Source organism: Canis lupus, chromosome 8 (assembly GCF_048164855.1).
Source record: "Canis lupus baileyi chromosome 8, mCanLup2.hap1, whole genome shotgun sequence".
Classification (NCBI taxonomy): domain Eukaryota; kingdom Metazoa; phylum Chordata; class Mammalia; order Carnivora; family Canidae; genus Canis; species Canis lupus.
The window spans coordinates 77,023,445-77,046,967 of NC_132845.1; the positions used below are offsets into that span (position 1 = coordinate 77,023,445).

The following is a 23,523-nucleotide window of genomic DNA, read 5'->3' on the forward strand; positions in this document are numbered from 1 at the left end:
CGGGGAATGTTTAGGCCAAAGGGACATACATATTCATGAAAGGGCTTGTGCCATAGGGTATTCAGCATGGAATTGGGGCAAAAGTCATCTTACGGTGACAGGGTCTAGGTCGAAGTCACAGGGCCAGCAAGGATGAGCATCATCAATTCTCTGGCTCCAGTTGGTCTGGTATCTAAGTGATCAAAGGGGGTTAGATTGTGGAAAGGTAACTCAAGAATGTGCATCAGGTCACTCTTCACCTCTGAATCAAAGCTGGGAGTTTTACCACAGATTTATTGGGCCTGACCTGACAGTAGTTATTTGTTCTTACATGTTTTGTTCCCTTGGAATCATCTACTGGGATCTATTTTGCAATTTCAACATATCCCAGGAAGTTCTGCAAGAAATGTGTTTTGGGCAAGTAGTGCTTGTTGGGTATAGGTCACAAGATGGCTGAGGGCCTACAAGACTTTTCTTAGTCAAGAAGGCTATGTCCTGTCTTTCTTTATCCAGAGACCTCTAACTCCTTCTGCTTACCATTACTGAGATAGAGATTTTTCCCGAAATAGAAACTGAGTAGTAGTGGGGTTTTCCGAATCATGACTTGGTTTTCCCCTGTTAATTTTGAAATGTTTTTTGATATTTAAGGGTTGATTTCAGGTAGTACTTTGATATATGACTTTGGAGCTGTGGAGCGGACAAGGCTGGAGATGAAAACTTAGGCGCTGGATTAGTTATCTACTGATTCATAACAAATTACCCCCAAACCTAGTAGCCTAAAGCAACAAACACTTATTATCTCACAGTTTCCATTGGTCAGGAATTTGGGAGCAGCTTAGCTGGGTTATTCTGGGTCTGGGTCTCTCATAAAGTTGCAGTTAAGGTGTTGTTAGTTCAGGCTGCAGTCACTTGAAAGCTTGAGGGGGCTGGAGGATCCATTTCCAAGATGGCAAAACCACAAAGCTATTGGCAGGAGGCCTGAGTTCCTTACCGGCTATTGGCAAGAGGCATGCATAGCTCCATAGGGGGCTCCAATGTCCTCAGGACTTGCAGCTAGCTTCCCCCAAAGCAAGAGAGCCAAAAGAGAGCAGGAGGCAGAACCCACACTATGACCTAGTCTTATAAGCACTTGTACCATCTCTTCCTGATCTCATAGACCAACCCTGATGTGATACGGGAGGACATTACACAAAGACATGGATCTCAGGGAATTTTATCATAATATAAATGAGATATAAAACCATGAGAATGGATGAGATAATTTGATAGGGGGGGAATATAGATAAAGAGCCCTGGGACACTCCAACATTTTAGGCTCAGGCAGAAGAGAAGGATCTAGAAGAGGAGGCTGAGAAGTGTTAGTGAGGTGGAAGGCAAACCAAGATCATGTAGTCTCAGGGAGGCCTGGGAGAGTGTTGACTTGAATAACCAGGTCAAAGGTTACAGAGTGTAAGAAGATCCAAAGTAGTTTGGATCTAACAACATGGAAATAATTGGTGATCATGCCAAGAGCAGTTTCCATGGAGTGTTAAAACTGGCTGAAATCAGTTGCTAGTAGAGAATGGAAAAATCTGGCAACATTGAGCATAGAAAATTCTTCCGATAAATTTTGCTGTGGAGAGGAACATGGGGTTAAGGGAAAACACTTTTCATGAAGAGAGATCTAGAACATGTTTGAATGCTACACAGAAATGGTCCAAAAGCAAGACAAACACTGTCAATGCCACAGAAGGAGGGGTCACTGAGAGGAAGTCCTTGAGAAGGCCAGAGGAGATGGGATTCGGAGCCCACATGGAGGGACTGGGCTTTGATGGGAGCAGCAGCAATTCATCCAGGCCAATAGGAATGCAGGCAGAGAATGTGGGGGCAACTGCAAGGGGGCGGGTAGATTTGGTGGTGGAAGGAAGGTGAGGGTTTCCTATGTTAAAAGGTTTTATTTTAATTTTTTTCTTCCTTTCCCTTCCCTTTCTTCTTTCTCTTTCACCCTTTCTTTCTCTCTCTCTTCCTTCCTTCCCTCTCTCTCCTTTCCTTTTCTTCCTTCCTTCCTTCCTTCCTTCCTTCCTTCCTTCCTTCCTTCCTTCCTTCCTTTTCTCTTTCTTTCTTTCTTTCTTTCTTTCTTTCTTTCTTTCTTTCTTTCTTTCTTTCTTTCTTTCTTTCTTCTTCTTCTTCTTCTCTCTCTCTCACTTTCTGTCTCTTTCTTTCCTTTGCTTTCTTTCTTGGTTTAAAACAACAGAAATTTATTATCTCAGATCTGGAGACCGGAAATCCAAAATCCAAGTGCTGGTAGACTTGGCTCCTTCTGGAGCCTCTGAGGGAACATCTGTTCCATCCTTCTCTCTTAGCTTCTGGTGGCCACCAGCAATCTTCCGCAAGCCTTGCCTTATAGACTCATTACTCCAATCCCTGCTTTTCTTGTTTTCTTAATGAAATATAAGATGAAGGTTTACAATAAACAGATGGATCATTAGAATTTTACTTTCCTTTGTGATATAATAAGAGAGTTCTGACATTTTGAAGCTTCTGCCAATCTTTCTCTATGTCTTTTTTTTTTTTTCCAGCTTGCCGCTTCAGCCTCCTCTAGGATACTTCACTCTCTTCTGTTATGAACTGAATGTTTGTGTCCCCCCACCCCCCCAAAGCTCAAATGTCGGGGCCATAATCCCCACTTGTGTCTAATCTGGAGTAAGGAAATAATAAAGGTTAAATGGGGCCATAAGGGTGGGGTTCTGATCTGATGGGACAAGTGTCCCTGTAAGAGAAGATGCCAGAAAGCTCTCTCTTTCTGTGTGCCCCCACGAGGAAAGGCTGTGGGAGGACATGGTGGGAAGTTGGCAGTCTGCATGTAGCCCTCACCAGAAACCAAACCAGCCAAAGCCTTGGTGTTGGAGTTCTAGCTTCCAAAACTGTGAGAAAAAGAAACTTCCGTAGTTTATGTCACCCAGTGTGTGGTATTCTATTATGGTGACCCAAGCAGACTAAGATATCACACATTGAAAAATGATATGGTCAGTAATTCTGAGAAGGAATACAAAATCAATCTGAAATTAAGGCACACACAAGAGCAACTCAAATGCATTTAATAATAGTTGCTACATTGGACAAAGTCACATACTTATTCAATCAAATTACTCTTTTTCAATATTCATGGATTTATGTGTGAAAGTTCCATCACTAGAACATTTGTTTCTTTAGGCCATTTTGCTATATGGATGGCAGTTTTGTACACTGTTTTGTTTGGAGCCACCAAACCTCCCAAGACAAATGCTAAGGCGTGAGCTGATACATCGGGTGTGAGTTCACAAAAAGATAAAATCGCCATTTATGGTACTGGTACAGGTTGTACCCTACAAACACAGGAATTGTAATAAATTCTATTTTACACAAATCTTATACAAAAGAAAACAATGTATCTGTATAGATATAAAGGTATATACCAAATTGTCGAGGCTATTCTGTTAAGAGTGATCTTACCTTATGTGTAGGTACCAACAAGAATGTCTGCTTACAATTGTACTGACCTAGTGATTGGAAGAATTTTACACACATTAAGTACATTTAAAGCCTAGTTCATGGGACGCCTGGGTGGCTCAGCAGTTGAGCGTCTGCCTTCGGCTCAGGATGTGATCCCGGGGTCCTGGGATCGAGTCCCACATCAGGCTCCCTGCATGGAGCCTGCTTCTCCCCTCTCTGCCTGTGTCTTTGCCTCTTTCTTTCTCTCTCTGTCTCTCATGAATAAATAAAATCTTAAAAAAAAAAAAAGCCTAGTTCATCCTTCATCACAAACATACACCCAGTGGCAGTAAATCAAATGTTCATCTCTGGCCTTGCATATTGGTATCACGGTATCAGGGAACTAGGTTCTTGCAGTGCGTAGTTGGAGCACTGCGGGAAGCCTCTTCACACTGGACCCACTGTCAATAACTTTGGGCAAGTGGCTCAACCACATAATTATATTTCGTTAAACCCAGACTAAAGCTCAACTTCCCCTTAGCCATATCTCAAAGATGCTGGAGTCCATTCCAACATCATCAAACATGAAGACAAGAGAAAAACCAGAGGAAAGAAAGAGTGGACTTAGCCAAGTGAAGTAAAGATTTCTTACTTTTTGTAAATTTTACAAAAGTGTAAATTTGTGTGTTTTAATTTGGGCTCCCCCAAAACACAGCTTGTGATAAGGGCTTGGATGCTAATAGTTTATTTGAGAGATGATTCTAGGAAGCAGGGAGAATAAAATAGAAAAAGGAACAGCCTAGATAGGGGTGAAGACAATACTATCGGAAATGTGCGGTTGATTCCTCTGGGGACTCGGAGAAGTAGACATAACGTCTTTTAGAATGTGTGGCCTAAAGGGAAGAAGGTGGGAGCATTTATCCATTGGCTCCTATCCCCCTCTGAGGGGAGCTGCCCTTGCACTATTTCACTGCCCCTCACTTCTTTCTGTGAATTGGATAGAGATAAAATAGGGACCACTACTCTGGCACACTGTGGTAGATGGTGGGTCCATCCTGCAGTAACACTGGAGTGAAATATTGCTCCTGTTTACTATCTTGGCAGATGGGATGGGGTAGAGAGGAATTGCCAGGACTTCCTCAGTACCCCCCCCCCCCGCCCCCAAGGCAGTAGGAACATCCTTACCTCATTTATGGTTAGCCACTGTTGTGTTCAAGAGGTGAACAACCTTGCCATAAGTATAATAAGGTTGACTTGATATAGCCTTTCCAGGACTTTAAATCCCAACTCTTGGAAAAGTTGCCTTATACTATGTCTGTAAACTCCCCCTATCCAGCTTTACGTCCCACACCCTGCTCTGATATATTCAAGTCTACTCCTTCTCAAGTTCCCCTTTTTCTGTCAGTACATATTAGCCAAGTCTTGGAATTCTTTCACAGAGTAAACTATTTCCTCGGAGTAGGCCTGTATTTTCCTGTTCATGTTGTGCTGAGACTTTGACCTCAGTTATTAATCTGGAGGCAAAAAGAGGAGAAAGGTTGGGATGAGGAGGGGCATCCTCCTCAGGTGGGAGTTCCACCTGAGTTTTCTGTCAAGAGGAGGCTTCTTTTCTTTTCTCTTTTCTTTTCTTTTCTTTTCTTTTCTTTTCTTTTCTTTTCTTTTCTTTTCTTTCTTTTCTTTCTTTCTTTCTCTTTCTTTCTTTCTTTCTTTCTTCTTTCTTTCCTCTTTCTTTTCTTTCTTTCTTTTTTTTTTTTTTTTAATTTATGAGAGACAGAGAGGCAGGGACATAGGCAGAGGGAGAAGCAGACTCCCTGTGGGGAGTCTGAGGTGGGACTCAATCCCAGGACCCTGGCATCATGACCTGAGCCAAAGGCAGATGCTCAAGCACTGAATCACCCAGGTGCCCCAAGAGGAGGCTACTTTCAAGGGCATAGGGCTTCTTTAACTGGTTAGAGGATTCAGGTAAATCTGGGGGTTCAAGATTTTCAGATATAACCACCCAAGTGTCCAGATCCCAGATACCAAGGTCTCACTCCTTCCCTATCAGGGCCCTTAGTCTAGCAGCTCTGGCACCATATGGTTAAATACTTGGCCCAGTTTTCAATAGTCTTCCTATAAAACCAGGAGGAGAGTTTTTTAAACAGTGCCAAGGAGGCCAGAAGCTTTCACACTGAGCCCTATATTATTAGTTGGCTGAATGGAGCCTGCCATTCTTTTTCTTCAAGGTTCCCTGGGCACTCAGCAAAAGCAGCTAATTCCAAAATCCTTATAATCACCCTTACTCACATTTCATTCAAGTTATATTGCATGATCTAACGACTCCCCTCCAACCATTCCTTACTGCAATTCACACTAGGTCTTAGTAATTCTAATGCTTCAGCACCCAAGGAGCTATCACTCTCCACCTAAAGGAACAACAGGCCCTTGTTGTTGAATGACCAGAAATGTTGTCCAGTTCCAGAATCCCATCCTGATGGTTGGTTTTCTAGAGCCACTTCCAGTTGGATCCTCTTGAAAGCAGAACCTAAAACAAAGACCTATTAGGTGCAGGCATTTATTTGGGAAGTGACACTAGGAGTAAGGTAGCAGAAAGGTAACAGAAGAAGGAAAAGCCGATATCAAAGTGCATTATCAAGATCACACCTTGACTACACATAATGCCTCCTAGAGTTGTTCTCCAGAGGAGGAAAGGCTGAAACACTCATCCAGTGCTACTTAGCTCCCTTCAGATGACAGTGTCTCCAGGTTTGTTTGTTTGTTTGTTTGTTTTAAGATTTTAACTAATTTATTTCTCAGAGAGAGAGAGCCAGAGAGCACAAGCTTGGGGAACAGCAGAGGGAGAGGGAGATAGGCTCCTCACTGAGCAGGTAGCCCAATGTGAGTCTCGATCCCAGGACTCCAGGATCATGACTTGAGCTGAAGGCAGACACTCAACCACTGAGCCACCCAGGCACCCCTCTCTAGGTTATTAATACCCTAATATTAATATTAGGACTTTCACCCTCACTTCTCAAGTCTCTTGAAGAAGCTGAATTTAGCAATTTAGAGCCTGCTCCAGGTGGGATGCTGTCAGCACGGGGTGAACCTGAGCTTTCAGAGAATTCAACTCTTGCTGAAGTCTGAGGCAGCAGAGGGGATGGGACACCATGTGAACAAGTGCTAGCACCCCTCTTAGAGACTTAGAAGGGGCTTTGGCAAGCGAGGGCCCCTGAAGCTTAAACTTTTAGCTTCAGGGTTCATCTGCCTCTGCAAGGAACTCATGTTTGTCCTGGATGCAACCATTGAGAAAAATTTTACTCAAGGCAGCCTTCCACACATGGTTTGCCCTCCTTTCCTAGTTTCCTACTGCTTTGGATTCTCACTCACAGGAACATCCTGGCCACTCCTTTTCCTCCATAATCCCACAGGTAGGGTGTAGGGCAGTTGGGAAGTACCAGTCTTGTCATGGCGTTTATTGGGACATTGTTTTAAGAAGAACACATTGAAGTGTCAATTGCCTCACTGAAATATGCTTGAATGAAGATTAAAAAAAAAAAAAGGCTGGATTTAGCAATTTGCAGACAGGAAGAAATGCCTTGGAGGGCTTATTCCAGGACAGGGAGGAATAAGCCCCCTCAAAACCACTTGGGATTCTCAAGCTGTTCACTGGAGGTTGAGGGGCTACATCATCTGGTGACCAATTCAGGCAAGTCCTCGGAAAGATATTTGGAGGAAAGGCTCAGAAATAAGAGCAGAGCTGGAAAACAGTGCCCATGAGAGCTGGAACTCAGAATATGCCCATATTTGTTAGCTGATTCCTTCTCTTTCTGTAGAGTTACTGGCAGATGAGTCCTTAGAATACAAAGTGTTTGTGCACCTGCATTTGGGAACAGCAAAGAGGGAGCTGGTCTCATTCTCAGGTCAGGCTGGGGGGTGGGGTTGCAGAGGGGAAGATTTCCCTGGGGTGAGGTTGATGGTGGCAGCAAGCAAGGAAGACAAAAGGAGAGGCAGGGGTGGAGATGCTCCAGAAGAAAAGCTATGGAGTGGTGGGTGGCCCCTCCGGAAAGGCAGCATTGGCAGAAGAATGGTTTCCAGAAAAATGAGAGGAGGATCACAAGAACCAGAAAAATGGGGAGGGCAGAGGAAGTGGAGCTTCAGGGTGGTAAGGGAGCAAGTTTATAGTCAACAGGGATGGGGGAATGTCTGCGGAGGTTGTGGTCTGGGAGGAATCTTGGAGGTAGAGAGGTTTCAGAAAAGAAAGAATCAAGAATGTGGTCCAGTAAATAAGCAACCATGGGAAGAAAAAGGACTAAAGAAGAGGAGGTCACAGAACTGAGGCCCAGGATGGGGAGGCTACTCACAGGGACAAGAAGTGGGATGGGGAAGGGTCCAAGGGCCCCTGAAGGATGAAGCCAAGGGCCAAATTCTTCAGTGAATTTGTCTGTAGGGGAAGAGATGTGGAAGCCAAAGGGATATGAGGAAAAAGCTGTTTGGAGAATTATAGGAGGAGAACGAAGGGCTTCCAGGCAAAAGGAAGGGCATAAGCACAGCACAGAGGCATGCAGGAACATGGGGTGTTCAGGTCCCAGGGCCAGGAATAGGTCAGATCACGACAAACAATGCTAGGGGGGTTGGATCTGGCCTGGAAGAGATGGGGACCTGCCCATTCCTCCTACTCATCTGTATTCATAATGTTGGGGAGTCTGTAGACTCATCTTTGGATCCCTCCTCTACCTGCCTTCATTCCTTTGGTGACCTCATCCATTCTTAAGGCTGACAACTCCCAGGTTTACAACTCCAGGCTCATGTATTTCTACAAGGCTGAAAACTTGGGGGTGGAGGTGGGAGTGGGTGGAGACCCCCACCAGGGTCTGGTTTTCAGGTTCAGAAGTATGCAAATTGTTTCGTTAGTTTTCTATCCTCCTCTCTCCCCGTTAGGCAGTAGAAAATAAATGTATTAAAGCTGAAGGGTAAATGAAAAATCAATGTATTAGTTTATAGGGGCCAAAAGACCTTTAATTACTTTTTTTTTTGCCTGCTTGTTTTAAAAATACATTTATTGGTTTGATTCTGATTATAAGAATAATGCATATTTACTACAGAAAACTTCAGAAAATCAGAAAGTCTGAAAAACAAAATGCAAATCCTCTATAACACCAGCAACACTTCACATCTGTATTTGTGTGGATATGATCTTAACAATATTGGGATCATCCTGTACCTACTTTTGCATCCTATTCTTGTTTTTATATCGTAAGCATTTGGGCTTCTAGAATATATTTTATTTTTAGTACCCTAGTAACTCTGTTGCCAGTTTTTTTTTTTTTTTTTTTTTTTTTGCCAGTTTTAAAATCCATTATCAGAAGGTTGCTTTCGTGAGTATAAGATCAGAGAAAAAAAGAAAAGGCAATAGTTTTAAACATCAGGTAAATATCCGAACAATTTTACGCAGATTAGGTTCCTGGACCCCGCATCCCCTCCGCGCATCTTTAGGACCGCGCAACGCCAAGGGGGAGGAGGCGCAGGGTCGAGGCTACGACCGCGAGGCCATCGCCCGGGCCACCGGGTGCCCCCGCCATTCCCGTTCCCGGGGCCCCGCCCCCGGCTCCCGCCCCCGGCTCCCGCCCCCTGGCAGAGCAGCGGACCCTGCGGCCGCCGGCTTCCTCCGGACGGCGCTCCCGCCTTCAACCAAGATGGCGCGGGCGGCGTCAGGCGGGGCACGTGACCCTGCGGCCCCCGCGCCGCCCCGCCCCGCCCCGCCCGCGCGCCTGGGTGCCCGGCTGCTGGCGGGGCTGCGGGCTGCGGGCTGCGGGCTGCGCGCCGGGGCCACGCGCGGCCGCGACGGAAGCATGTCTCGGGGGCCGGCGGGGGCCTGGGTAGCGCTCGGCCCGCTGCTTTGGACCTGCGGGCTGGCGCTGGAGGGCGGGATGCTGTACCCCCGGGAGAGCCCGTCGCGGGAGCGCAAGGACCTCGACGGCCTCTGGAGCTTCCGCGCCGACTTCTCCGACGGCCGGCGCCAGGGCTTCGAGCAGCAGTGGTACCGGGCGCCGCTGCGCGAGGTGCGGGTCCCGGGGGGCGAGGGCGGGCGCCTGACCTGGGCCCCGCAGCGATGGCGGCAGGAGCCTCGGATGGACGGGCCGACGGGGAGCGAGCGAACGGGAGGAGCCACCTGCGGGGAGCCGGCCCGGACGGTTGTGGGGCGGGGGCCGGGGCACGAGGGGCCTGATCCCAGGGTCTCCCCACGGGCCGGGCACGAGGGGCCTGATCCCAGGGCCCCCCACGGGCCGGGCACGAGGGGCCTGATCCCAGGGGCCCCCCACGGGCCGGGCACGAGGGGCCTGATCCCAGGGCCCCCCACGGGCCGGGCACGAGGGGCCTGATCCCAGGGTCTCCCCACGGGCCGGGCACGAGGGGCCTGATCCCAGGGCCCCCCACGGGCCGGGCACGAGGGGCCTGATCCCAGGGTCTCCCCACGGGCCGGGCACGAGGGGCCTGATCCCAGGGCCCCCCACGGGCCGGGCACGAGGGGCCTGATCCCAGGGTCTCCCCACGGGCCGGGCACGAGGGGCCTGATCCCAGGGCCCCCCACGGGCCGGGCACGAGGGGCCTGATCCCAGGGTCTCCCCACGGGCCGGGCACGAGGGAGCTGATCCCAGGGCCCCCCACGGGCCGGGGCACGAGGGGCCTGATCCCAGGGTCTCCCCACGGGCCGGGCACGAGGGAGCTGATCCCAGGGCCCCCCACGGGCCGGGGCACGAGGGGCCTGATCCCAGGGGCCCCCCACGGGCCGGGCACGAGGGGCCTGATCCCAGGGGCCCCCCACGGGCCGGGCACGAGGGGCCTGATCCCAGGGGCCCCCCACGGGACAGGGCTTGGCACCCAGGCAGCCCAGGACCACTCCCAGGTCTCCCATCTGACTTTGGTGGCGTCGGCCTGTTTGGCCGCTGGTCCAGGCCACTCCTGGATCCTCCTTTCTCAGTGTCTGCCACCCATTCACAGGGGGAGGAAGAATGGAAGGCTGGGTGCTGGCGTTGTGCCTGCTCAGTTTCCTCTGCAGAGCAGCCCCCACACGGTCGCCTTCCTCTCTGGGGCTGTCAGTTAATTATCTTCCTCTTCTGCCTGTCCACCGTTCCTCTTGCCTTGGGCAGGGTTGTGGCCTGGCCCCACCCTTGTCCACAGACTACCCTGAGAAAGAACTGCACCCCCCTCCCCCCCGCCAAGCCCTGGACACAAACCATCCTTGCAGTGGATTTCTTGTCATCAAGTTACGTGTCCATTCAGCCAATACTTATTGAATCTTTGGAAGTCTCATTTCAGCGTGTTAGGAAGTCTTCCCCAGGCTGTTTGCAGGCTCCCTGAGCTGTCTGTCCTGTTCGTGCCTAGCCCTCTACCTGAGGTGGTCAGGGTTTCCCTGCCAGGCTCAGGTTTATGCAGTCCTGCCAGCTTGTCCTGAGGTGGTATCCCATATGGCCCCCAAAAGGGCCCCCCTGACTCCTCCACATTCTTCATAGAGCTGATCACCTGACAGCAAAGACCTTGTTCACAGTTTTATTCCTGGGACCTAGAAGAGTGTTGTAGGTGCTCACTGCACACTGTTGATTGAGTGAGTGTCCAGTGTCTACTTCGTGGAGTCATGAGGGGGGATGGCCTGGGATCCCAGGGCCTGGGGGAAGTCGTCTTGTCCAGCCTCCTTTCTGCAGGCAGGATGGTGGGGGATCCTGGCCCCTGGGGAACGGGTTGCCTGTGTCTTTGGTGATCCGGCCCTGATCCCAGGCCTTCTTTCCTCAGTCGGGCCCCACCCTGGACATGCCAGTTCCGTCCAGCTTCAATGATGTGGGCCAGGATAGGCAGCTGCGCAGCTTTGTCGGCTGGGTGTGGTACGAGCGGGAGGCCACCCTGCCCCGGCGATGGAGCCAGGACCCGGGCACGAGAGTGGTGCTGAGGATTGGCAGCGCCCACTACTATGCCATCGTGGTCAGTACAGCGAGCATCAGGCAGGGCAGGTGGTCGGAGCTGCTTCGGGGTGTCTGGTTCACAGGGGTCACCTGACAAGCCTGCTCCTGCAGTGGATGGGGGCCATGCTCAGGCCCCACACTGGGGTTAGTGGCCTGGTTTGGGAGCCAGTGGCCTGATTTATTCTCCCAGCGCTCACTTCCCCCATCCCTGAGCCAGGCGGCAGCTGGCAGGACTCCCCGCCCCCACGTAGCGTCCATCTGGGTAAGGGTGCCTAAGGTGGCTGGCACTGACTTGCCGTACCCTCCCCATGTCTCCTTGTGTCTGCAGTGGGTGAATGGGGTCCATGTGGCAGAGCACGAGGGGGGTCACCTCCCCTTCGAAGCTGACATCAGCAAGTTGGTCCAGAGCGGGCCCCTGTCCTCCTGCCGTATTACCCTTGCCATCAACAACACGCTCACCCCCCACACTCTGCCGCCAGGGACCATCGTCTACAAGACAGACGCTTCCAAGTGAGCAGCACTCTGCTCCCCTGCCCCCCCTGCCCCCCACCCACTGGGCTTCCGACTAGGGGCCGGGTGGCCTTAGCAGAAGTGAGGCCCTGGCTCTGGGAGGTCAGGGAGACATGTGAGCTGAGGCTGAAGGACAGAGCAAGGCCCCAGCTGGGCATTGTTCTGCCATCCCAGGTACCCCAAGGGTTACTTCGTCCAGAACACATACTTTGACTTCTTCAACTACGCGGGCCTGCATCGCCCTGTGCTCCTCTACACCACACCTACTACCTACATCGACGACATCACCGTCACCACCGGCGTGGACCAAGACACTGGTGAGGGTGCCTGGCATGAACTTTGCTCAGCCAGGCTCCAGGTAGCTCTGCTCCCTGTTTAGAAAAATCCTTGAGGAGAGAGGCTCTCCCAGCATCTCTTGAGCCTCAGCCTTCCCATCCACCTGAGCAGATCTGGAATCCAGCCTGTCTGCACTGGCATGGGCAGCAGACGTCATCCATCTGGTCTGACCTCATTTTGTGAGCAAATGAAGCCCAAGGAGAAGTGGGGCTTGCCTAAAATCATAGCTTTGGGTGAATAGCTCGGGATCCAGGAGAATCCCTGTCTCTTCCCACCGTGTTGCCCTCCCTTAACCCCCCCTCAGTGCAGACTGAGATCCAGAAATAAACAGTTGTTGGCTGTGGACTCCTCAGTGGTCGCCGCAGGGAGCTCTCCTCTTCATGACCCAGGCTGTGTCTGTCCTTCTCTCTTTTGTCTTGATCTATCTCGTCTTTTGCAGGGCTGGTGGATTACCAGATTTTTGTCCAGGGCAGTGAACACTTCCAGCTGGAAGTGTATCTTCTGGATGAGGAAGGCAAGGTCGTGGCCCAGGGGACAGGGAGCCAGGGCCGGCTGCAGGTGCCCAATGTCCACCTCTGGTGGCCGTACCTGATGCATGAGCACCCCGCCTACCTGTACTCGTTGGAGGTAATGGTGGTTAGGATGGGGGCTACAGAAGGCCTTTGGCCCCCACCCCACAGCCTTGGCTTCTGGGGGGCGGGGTGCAGGACAGAGGGTCAGGCACACGTGGTCCTCTGAGCCTCCTGGTCAATTGGATTGAAGTGTTCCAATCAATCAATTGATTGATTTTCCCCAATCCTTGGTGGGGAGGCCCAGTTTCAAAGAGCAGGCACCAGGGAGCGGGTACCTCCTTACTGGTGGCAGAAGCCGGTGATTTCTGCTTGCGGTCCCAGAGGTGGGTCACTGCGGTTTACCAAGGGCCCTGTGTGGACTCAGGCCCGCATGGACGCCTCACACCTGGTGCTTTGCCTTCGCAGGTGAGGCTGACTGCGCAGATGGCCGCTGGGCCTGTGTCAGACTTCTATACTCTCCCCGTGGGGATTCGCACCGTGGCCGTCACAGAGCGCCAGTTCCTCATCAACGGGAAACCTTTCTATTTCCATGGGGTCAACAAACATGAGGATGCCGATGTGAGTTGTAGCCGCTGGGTCGCTGTGAGGGCTGTTCCTCACCATTGCCTTCTCCATGGCCCCTGAAGCAATCGGGGGTGACTCAGAGCAGTCCAGCAAAGTGCAGGAAACCACTGCCTGATGGGGCTTGCGCTTGGGCCCGAGAGACGGCTGAGAGGGTGAGCCTTGCATGGCCTCGCTCTAGAAGGAAGTGCACCAGGATGGGGGCTGGGGGTTCACTCTGCCATGCACTCCCCTAGATCCGAGGGAAGGGCTTTGACTGGCCGCTGCTGGTGAAGGACTTCAACCTGTTGCGCTGGCTGGGCGCCAATGCCTTCCGCACCAGCCACTACCCCTACGCGGAGGAGGTGATGCAGCTCTGCGACCGCTATGGGATCGTGGTCATCGACGAGAGCCCTGGTGTGGGCATCATGCTGGTGTGAGTGCCCCCCCCCCCCCGCTCCTGGTGTGCCCAGCCTGCCCCAGGCAGCGGGCCCTGACTTGCTGCTCTTCCTCCCTGTGCTGCAGCCAGAGCTACAGCAATGTGTCCCTGCAGCACCATCTGGAGGTGATGGGGGAGCTGGTGCGTCGGGATAAGAATCACCCATCTGTAGTCATGTGGTCTGTAGCCAATGAGCCCACTTCCTTCCTGAAGCCTGCTGCTTACTACTTCAAGTGAGTCCCCTGACGGGGCCCTGGGCCAAGGCAGGGATGAGAGGTCAGCCCCGGGGCGAGGCAGGGTGGGGGCAGGTGAGTGCCTTGGGAAGCAGCCTGGCTCCTAGCCCGACTGGGTGCGCCTCTGCACACAGCCCATTCAGGGGACTGAGTACCACCTACCACTTTGTGATTTCAACCTGGGTGAGACCCATTGTCCCCTTTTCACACTTGAAATGAAATCTGGACATAACTTGTACACAGACTCAGACATATAACTTCAAGGTTACAAAAAGGTAGCCTGTGACACAAGGTACTGTCATTTATTTATCTTTTTTTTTAATTTAAAAAAATTATATTCGTTTATTCATGAGGGACACACACAGAGAGAGAGAGAGAGAGAGAGAGGCAGAGACACAGGCAGAGGGAGAAGCAGGCTCCATGCAGGGAGCCTGACGTGGGACTCGATCCCAGGACACTGGGATCGTGACCTGAGCTGAAGGCAGATGCTCAACCGCTGAGCCACCCAGATGCCTAGGACAGATGTTCATTTATAAAATAATATGTGAACATATGGGTCTCACTCCCCCGAAGACCCAGTGAGGGGGCCAGATGCTGGCACCTGGATGTGGAGTCACCGTGAAAGCACAGCTACAGTTGCCGACAGTGGGGGCACCGTGTTGGTGACTGCTAACTGCTGGCCGCACTGCCTTCACTGCCATGTGTTTCTAAGATGGTGTCTCTGGGTAAAGGTCTAAACAAAACAGTTACACTCTTCTCTCGTTTTATGTTGTCTCCATTCCTGGGAAATTTAGTGTATGTTAAAGGTACAAAAAAACCCCACTTTGTGATCCTTTGGAATCATCTGTAAAGAGGAGTTAGGTTTTATAAAACTGGACTTTCTAGGCACATGATTCTTTTTTTTTTTCAATAAATTTGTTTTTTATTGGTGTTCAATTTGCCAACATACAGAATAACACCCAGTGCTCATCCCGTCAAGTGCCCACCTCAGTGCCCACCACCCAGTCCCCCCACCCTCCGCCCACCACCCTTTCCACCATGCCTTCTACCACCCCCAGTTCATTTCCCAGAGTTAAGAGTCTTTCATGTTCTGTCTCCCTTTCTGATATTTCCTACCCATTTCTTCTCCCTTTCCTTCTATTCCCTTTCACTATTATTTATATCCCCCAGATGAATGAGAACATACAATGTTTGTTCTTCTTCGACTGACTTACTTCACTCAGCATAATACCCTCCAGTTCCATCCATGTTGAAGCAAATGGTGGGTATTTGTCGTTTCTAATGGCTGAGGAATATTCCATTGTATACATGAACCACATTTTCTTTATCCACTCATCTTTCGATGGACACCGAGGCTCCTTCCACAGTTTGGCTATTGTGGCCATTGCTGCTATGAACATCGGGGTGCAGGTGTCCCGGCGTTTCATTGCATCTGTATCTTTGGGGTAAATCCCCAACAGTGCAATTGCTGGGTCGTAGGGCAGGTCTATTTTTAACTCTTTGAGGAACCTCCACACAGTTTTCCAGAGTGGCTGCACCAGTTCACATTCCCACCAACAGTGCAAGAGGGTTCCCTTTTCTCCGCATCCTCTCCAACATTTGTGGTTTCCTGCCTTGTTAATTTTCCCCATTCTCACTGGTGTGAGGTGGGATCTCATTGTGGTTTTGATTTGTATTTCCCTGATGGCAAGTGATGTGGAGCATTTCTTCATGTGCGTGTTGGCCATGTCTATGTCTTCTTCTTAGGCACACAATTCTTAACAGGGTTCTCAGTGATGTGCATATTCTAACTTTTCTAAAGTTCCATCATTGGACAGGATGAGTCTGTCCAAAGTTCATGGTCTCATTCACTAAATACTTCCCCCACCAGGCATGGCAGTGGACAGAACCCCACTTAGGGGCAGCATTGGGAGGGTTTACTACCTCTGGTGGGCCTTGCTTCCTTGGTGTTCTCACAATTATGCAGTGATCCCAGCCTGCAGAGCGTGATGACTTCACTTGCTGTGGGGGCAGCTGGGGGCATCCCCGGCATGGAGCCCTGTGGGCTGAGCTGTGGGTAGGAGATGTGGGGCTCTGGGCAGTGGGCCCACCTGGGCAAAGGAGAGCTCTGAGCACGCAGCCCAGAGCCTTGGGGTGCGGGCTGTGCTGAGTGGGGGGGCTGGTGTGCGGTGAGGCAACAGGAGCGCTGGTCCCAGGGTTCGGGGAGGTGTGGGCGATAGAGGGCACCCTCGCTGGGGCAGTGGGAGGTGGGCAGGGGCCTGAGGAGCCAGCGAGGCTTTGCAGCGTCCCAGTGCCCCAAGGGCTGTTTCTCTTTAGTATGGCTTTGGGACTCAGGCTAGGCTTGGGGAGAGGAGCGGAGTGAGGAGAGTCAAGAAGAAGGAAGTTGGCTGTGGGGGCGAGGAAGAGGGATGCGGGCTTGACCAGTGAGCGGGGTGACCGGCACCGCGTGCCTCTGATGGGTCCCCGGGTTGAGTCCTGAGCACAGGCTGGGCCCTCTGTCCGAAGCCTCTCCTGAAAGTCCCTCCTTGGTGAGCGCGACTCAGCATAGCTGTCGTTTCTTCAGAGTCTGGGGCTGGCTTGCCAATGTCCTGCCTCTCAGAGCTCTGCTCCCCTTCCTGGTCCTCCTGCCACTTGTACCGGGCTTGGAGCCTTTCCCTGTGCAAACTGTGTGAGGCTGCAGAGGTCGAGGTGTCCCCCGTGCACACCTGCCTCCTCGCACGCACCCCCTGCTTGGTAACTTAGTATCCGTCGGGGCCACTAGCTTTCTTGGAGGGTCAGCATGCCGTTTGGGGCAGCACCCAGCCCGGGACCCCAGTGCCGGGGGCCTGCATACCTTGCGAGGGTGGCCCACTCTCTGGGGTTGGGATTGGGGAAGGGAGAAAGAAAGTTGCTGGGCAGTGTGAGCTAAGGTGAGAAGGACGTGTTTGCTCACCTAAAGTCCTCCTCAAGGTGGGGAGGGGAGCAGGGCTTGGGATGGTTGATGGGAGGGAGGGAGGGACGGCTGTGGGAGGACCCTGCCCACACTGACCAGGCCTTGTCTTCTGCCTTCTGCCAATAGGACGCTGATTGCTCACACCAAGGCCTTGGACCCCTCCCGGCCCGTGACCTTTGTGACCAATTCCAACTATGAAGCAGACCTGGGGGTGAGCCTGGGGTTCTCCGCACCACTTCTCTTCCCCCACTTGTCCCCTCGCCTTCCGTGATGCTGGCTAACATGGGCTGCGGAGACGAGCCTGGAGCAACTGGCCCCAGCGCTTTCCTGGACGGTGTTCAGGTGAAGGGTCGCTGGCTGCTTGTTGGACAGGTGGACTGGCTTCCTAACCCGAGGAGGCTGGCACAGCGAGGTCTCATGGGCGCTCCTCCGTTTAGGAGAGCTTAGCGTTGTCACTGTCCAGCGTCCCTTAAACCTGCCTGGTTGTCAGAACCACAAAGGAAGCTCCTGAAGGTACGGATGCCTGGATTCTGAGCTGATGCTGGTTCAGTAAGGCCTTGGTGGCACCCTGCATTTTTACAAAGCTCCGCAGCGATTCCCGCTGTCACCTGGCTGTGGCAACACGGGCTGGGCGGATGGAGGGCAGCTGGCCTGGCTGTGCTGCCCGCACCCCCGCCCCAGTGCGGCAGCCCCTCGGACTGTGTGTTGTGTTGTACTGAAGCTGGACAACACGGGAGCCAGGAAACGCTGCTTCAGGAGGGAGCAGCAGGCTGCTCCGTAAGAGAACGTGACGCAGGAGGAGCCAACACCACGGGGAGAATGCAGGGGAAAATGCTCTGCAAGTATGAATAGGGAGCCCTCGCCACAGAGTGCCCGGAGGCCTGCAGCCCCTCAGAGAAGCATGAAGACCATGGCAAAACACTGTTCCTGGAGCACAGGCGGCGCCTCCTTGGGTCCTGGCCCCCCCACCCGGGTGCCCAGGAAGCCGGGCCCGCGCCCCCAAGGCAGGAGGTGCCCTCATCTGGGGCCTGTGGCCACCCATAGGCGTTGTGTTGCTGTTGCCGCCCTCTGCCACTGCCCGTCTCATACCAAGGGGCTCACTTGCCCAGGAAAGTCGGGGCCTGGCCGGCCCAGGGAGGCCGTGGAGGTTGGCATTTGTGCAGGCAATTAGGCGGGACGGGGCAGCTGGCTGCCTGGTGTTGGCTGCTGTGTCCCAAGCACCGTCCAAGTAGACACCAGCTCTGCCTCCCGCCAGGAGGGAGTGTGCGGCCCCCTGCGGCCCCCAGCACCAGCTCACAGATGGTGCTTAGCCAAGATGTTCGCCAGGAGAAAGACTGCACGTGTCCTTTAGTGGGGCACCTTTCCCCAGGGCCAAGTGAGGGAGGGCTAGTGTGACAGGCCATAGAGAGAGAAGCCCTCCAGGGTACAGGCGCAGCCAGGTCCACAGCATCAGCCACAGTCACAGACCTGCCTCTGCCTGCTGCACGGGTGGGGGGGGTGTGGTGTACACCCCCTGCCACCTGCGCCCTGGTGCTCTCCTCCAGCTTTCTGGCCCGTGAACAGGTGTAATGCTCTCCTCCTAGGCGCCGTATGTGGACGTCATCTGTGTCAACAGTTACTACTCTTGGTATCACGACTATGGGCACATGGAGGTGATTCAGCTGCAGCTGGCCACCGAGTTTGAGAACTGGTATAGGACCTACCAGAAACCAATAATCCAGAGCGAGTACGGGGCAGAGACAATTGCAGGCTTCCACCAGGTAAGCAGTGAACAGCGGTGCCACTCATTCTCCCAGGCCAGACAGGGCTCCCCCATTGCTCACTGTGCTCCTCGGGCTCACATCCCCCGGTCCTCCAGGGTTCAGGCCTCGGTCCCGTCTCCAGAGAGCCTCCCACCAACTGCCCGAGTGGCCTCCTGAGCAAATCCAAACCTTGGAAGCCCCTCACTGGCTTCCCGTGGCCCCACACGAAGGCCCTGACCCTGGCCAGGGCGCTGAGGTCTCTGCCTACCCCAGGTCCTCCTCCTCCTCTGCCTTCCCTCCTGGTCACTGGGCGGTTCTCACTGCTCGTGGGCTGCTGCTCTGCTGGGGGCATTCCTTCGGCCTGGAATACCCCTGCTGGTACCACATCTGCCACCTGTAATGGTGGACTCTACTCTGCTCCAGTCTCTGCTCAGGTGTCCCCCCTTTGGGGAGGTTTACCCACTTGCCCCAGGCCTGCTCAGCCTCTGTCTCAGCCCTTCTCACTGGATTCTGTCATCATTTCTTTGACTCTCTTCTTGGCAAGACTGTGGTTTCAAGAGAACTACTGAATCCTGTTTATCCTTGCTTCCCAGGCCCTCAGCAGTGTCCGCACTCAGTGGGTACCAAATAATATTAAGGAAATGAATGAAATCTTGGAGCAAATTTTAATCACTAGAGTTTTTCACACCCTCCTCTTTTTATTTCCTCACCAAAGATACGATACTTTATCTTGTGGGGATTTTTTTCCCTGTGGATTCTTACACCACAGCAAGCCCCTCATCGCTTCCCCCCCCCCCCCCCCCCGTCAGTCACACTCACCTGTCACAAGTACCAGATTCCTTGTTGACACACAATGTATTTATCCTTGGTACTCCTGTTCATACCCTTAAATTCATCTTGCTTACACAGAATGCCACTTTTACAGACTGCTAGAGTAGGGGGAGATAGCGTATGAGAACACCAGTTCTTCATCTTTGAGAAGGTGGCCAACTCTGAATCTTGAAGAGGATCAGGCTAGATCTAGTGCTGACTGCATCATTTGCCGTGATGAATTTTTCTGCAGTGTTCAGAAGCCACTAGCTACATGTGGCTACTGAGGACTTGAAATGTGGCTAAATCAACTGACTGAGTTGATTTAGTTTAATTTAGTCTTTATTTTAAATAGCTAGGTGTGGCTAGTATTAGGCCATGCAGGGTTGTTCCCAGTAAAAACAAAGTAAGAAAATCTACATATTGCCCTGCCCTCAAATTCAGCTTTGGAACCAGAACAAAACATGGCTCAGCTGTACTATGACCTTACCAGTGCATCTGATATAACATTATAATCCTTCTCATTGGAACAGAAAATCAAAGCTTGCAGGGTTTTGTTCTCCTGTAAAATAACTGAGATGCTGCATCCTTGAACACTGAAGATGTGAGTGCCCCCAGATTCCCATGGGACATCTGAATGATCGTTACGTTGAAGTGTGCACCACACGTAGGAGCTCTTTACCAAATCCTGAACAAGTCCACAGACACGGCCTCTGCTCTCATGAGGACCCTCTCCTGGGAACTGGGAGCTTGGCTGCCTTCCGGGGAGCTGTGTGGGGTGCGTCTCAGCCCCCTACTAACTAATCTGCTGCTCACCCTCAGTACACCTACAGCTTGAGTCTGTCTGGAGGGTAGAACCAGCAGGGGCAGGGACACACTGACCTTCCCTGCTTATCACTTCATGGCCAAAACCTCTATGGAAGCACATACTAAGTCATTTGGGGAATGGATAGATGTGCTAAATAGTCGCTTCCCCAGACCAGATACAGATAGATATGAGGTGAGTTCAGTGAGTCACGCTAGTTCTCAAATTATGCGCTGGCAGCTACTTAAAACTTGAGGTTTAGTTTTATTATTCGAAGGCTTATTTTTACTTCCACTGTCACTCAGCTTTAAGGCTGTCCTGGTCTTAAATAGGGACAGAAGAGTAAGGTAAAGAAAATACCAAGTCCTGTTGCTAAAGCAGTTGCTAATTCAGGTTGTTTACAGAAAATCTCTTTCCTTTCCTCTGGGCCTCGTCACAGCCTGGCTGTCCACCAGTGCCAGCGGTCCTGGGTCACTACAGCCCACTGTGGGCATGGCTATTCTGGTCACCATCACATGGGTCTTTATTTTTATCTGACGTTTACAGTTCTACAAGTTCTGCCTCTTTTTTTTTTTTTTTTTTTAGTTCTGCCTCTTAAATTGTCCATTTGCTTTGAACCGTAGGATCCACCTCTGATGTTCAGTGAGGAGTACCAGAAAGGTCTGCTCGAGCAGTATCACTTGGTGCTGGATCAGAAACGCAAAGAATATGTGGTTGGAGAGCTCATCTGGAATTTTGCTGATTTTATGACTGACCAGTGTAAGTGGCAGTTTGGTTTACAGAATGTACCATTTCTCATTTTTTCAGGTTGGCCTTTAGTTCAGGACATTGGGTTGTAAGAACAGTGGAAACGAGCGGGGAAGCTCTAATCAATGTAGGTGATGGGAGAATTTCTTAGGAGAACCAAGTGGTATCTAGCAAGCAGAAGTCACTTGCCTGCTTCCCAAATCATTTTATGGTATAAAAGTAAACGGTAGAACCTCTTCTCTTGAGGCAAAAATGACCAACTTACCTTTGTCGGTTTCACAACAGTGTGAGAAAAAAGTGGACCTTGTATTGGATTTACTTGTGGGATACACTTGTTATGCCAGAGTAGCATACTCAGCATACTGAGCCCGGGAAACTTAGGGTATTTCAGTATGGTTTACATCATCCACTTGTAAAAGGCAGGTTTACCAAGTACAAGTAAGTGTCAAAGTGTTTTGAATGTGGGAGGGTCTGAAGTCTGCATATTTCTGAAGTGGGGAGAGGTGAGGGCCACTTCAGTTAGGTTCCAAATGAATGTATCTCCTTTCTTCCTGTTCCTGTAGGTATTGCTAGTTTTCTGATACACCATAAACTTAGCATAGCAATTTGGGGAGGTGAGGAAGGATTTGGTAGTAGTGGACATTAGAACATAACACAAGGAAAGACAGGCCTTTAGAACGTGAAAGTTTAATTAAAAATTAGAATGGAGAGGAGGGAGGTAAAGAGAAAAAGGAATGAAAACACAAGCCTCTCCATTTGGTAGATGGGATCCATGGCTTCTGCAGCCTGGTTTCGTGAACGGGTGTGTCGGCTCTGCGTACAGGCAGTGAGCTGTGTGAGTGGACAGATTACCTGACTTTTATGAGCCTGTAAGTGGGGATAAGGCACCGTGCAGGTTGAAGTAGGAATTTATTTGATAAAGCGCTTGGCACGGTGCCTGGCATTTGCTTATAGGGAAAGCCCTTCCCACTTGAGCCAGACTGTGGTTTCTCTGGTGGAGAGGGAAGGTGCGCGCGAGCCGCAGCCAGCCCCGCCCACCCAGAGCTCCGGCTCCGGCTCCGGCTCCCACTGGGAGATTGGGCTTTTCAGAAAAGCCCAAGTCTTTCTGGGGTAACTGCCTCAGCCTCCGGCCCCTGACCAGGCAGCTGGGGACTCGTGCTTAAAACCTCGTGTCGCAGATAAAAGAAAAATAATTTGGGGTGTTTTCCCCGTGACAGACCAAAGAAATAACCCATTAGGGAGCTGAGGTTTCGGGGAGGAGCGGTATTTCAATCTGTACGCTGCCGTCGTGCAGCCGCTTCTGCAGGCTGCTTCTGCCCGGCCCATCGAGGGGCCTGAACCTCCTTTCCCTCCATTTCCAGCACCACAGAGAGCAGTAGGGAACAGAAAGGGCATCTTCACTCGCCAGAGACAACCCAAAGCGGCGGCCTTCCTTTTGCGAGAGAGGTACTGGAAACTTGCCAATGAAACCGGGCACCACCGGTCCGCGGCCAAGTCCCAGTGTTTGGAAAACAGCCCGTTCGCCCTCTGAAGCCTCTGTCTGCCCCGGAGGGGAAGGGACCACGTCCACGGACCCCATGGACCGCGTGTGGCCGCCTGGGACGTTCCTGCCTGCAGCCTGTACTGATTCACTGGAAGGGAATCTTAGAGGTGGAAATAAAGGCTTTTGTTGTGTGTGAATAAAGAGTCATCTTAGAAGTGACCGTCCATCTGTTGAATAATCTGTGTGGCTGGAAAGCATCCGGAACTGTGTTTAGGTGTCAGGCTGCTACCCCAGACCTCTGTGCTCGCTGTGGAGCCCCTTCTACACTCACACCACAGTCAGGGCTGCCGGTCACCGACGGTGCTGCTGCAGCAAAGCGGGAGGAAAAGAGAACTGCTCGTGGGCTCCGCAGGGGAGCTCCAGGGGAGCTCCAGGCCCACGGCATAGACAGAAGGTGCTGTTGCTGGGATAAGGAGCCAGGTCTGCATACCAGGTCCCACAAAGCTAAGCTGACAAATGAGAAGACAGGAGCTGGGGAATGTCAGAGGCTACCTGTTCTTCCAGACATTAGTCCCACCTCAGCCATAGTCTAGTCTTGACAGAGAGGGACAGAAGGACATTAAACTACAGTGACTGTGATGGGATCTTTTGTACCTCTGGGTGGTGGCACCTGCTCTGCTCCTAGGGGATGGTCCTCCTCTCCCACGGGCTCCAGTAAGGCAAGGAAGGTACACTGTTCCTAAGGTGTCAGTCCTGGTTGAAAGCTCCGTGCTTTGGAAAAAGACTCCTGTTGGCGTCTAGTCAAATACAGAGGACCATGAACCAACGTGGTTCTTAATCCAGAACTTAATTCACTTCACTTGGGGTTGATTCCACACATCTCAGCACATGCCTATTTTTAATCCTTCCTTTCTTGCAGGAAGGGAACAGTAAGGACCATTTAACCTCCTTTTAGTGGTCATCCATTGACCACTTTTAAATGTGAGTGTAGTTGGTTCAGATATGAAGTTA

At 51.8% G+C, this 23,523-nt stretch overlaps 1 protein-coding gene across 4 annotated transcripts; it reads left to right on the forward strand.

The window, feature by feature from the left end:
- The first annotated feature begins 9,208 nt into the window (after nucleotides 1-9,208).
- On the forward strand, nucleotides 9,209-22,731 carry GUSB (glucuronidase beta). Of its 4 annotated transcripts, XM_072837618.1 has the most exons (13): nucleotides 9,231-9,467; nucleotides 10,920-11,011; nucleotides 11,197-11,382; nucleotides 11,692-11,873; nucleotides 12,048-12,190; nucleotides 12,649-12,836; nucleotides 13,187-13,339; nucleotides 13,579-13,757; nucleotides 13,847-13,993; nucleotides 17,052-17,136; nucleotides 18,509-18,685; nucleotides 20,906-21,041; nucleotides 22,391-22,731. In XM_072837618.1, exons 3-13 carry the CDS (start codon nucleotides 11,215-11,217, stop codon nucleotides 22,558-22,560), a joined length of 1,728 nt encoding a protein of 575 aa, XP_072693719.1. In that variant the 5' UTR covers nucleotides 9,231-9,467; nucleotides 10,920-11,011; nucleotides 11,197-11,214; the 3' UTR covers nucleotides 22,561-22,731. The 4 variants fall into 4 exon arrangements, with proteins under 4 accessions (XP_072693718.1, XP_072693717.1, XP_072693719.1 ...); XM_072837617.1 differs by lacking the exons at nucleotides 10,920-11,011; nucleotides 22,391-22,731 and adding an exon at nucleotides 21,793-21,859 and having other exon boundaries at nucleotides 9,209-9,467; XM_072837616.1 differs by lacking the exon at nucleotides 10,920-11,011 and having other exon boundaries at nucleotides 9,210-9,467.
- Nucleotides 22,732-23,523: the final 792 nt, after the last annotated feature.

Coding starts and splice junctions, on each gene's coding strand:
- GUSB (XM_072837616.1), top strand. CDS start 9,258: ATGTCTCGGGGGCCGGCGGGGGCCTGGGTAGCGCTCGGCCCGCTGCTT. Junction 11,383..11,691: donor CCCACTACTATGCCATCGTG/GTCAGTACAGCG, acceptor TTGTGTCTGCAG/TGGGTGAATGGGGTCCATGT. Junction 12,191..12,648: donor CGGCGTGGACCAAGACACTG/GTGAGGGTGCCT, acceptor CGTCTTTTGCAG/GGCTGGTGGATTACCAGATT.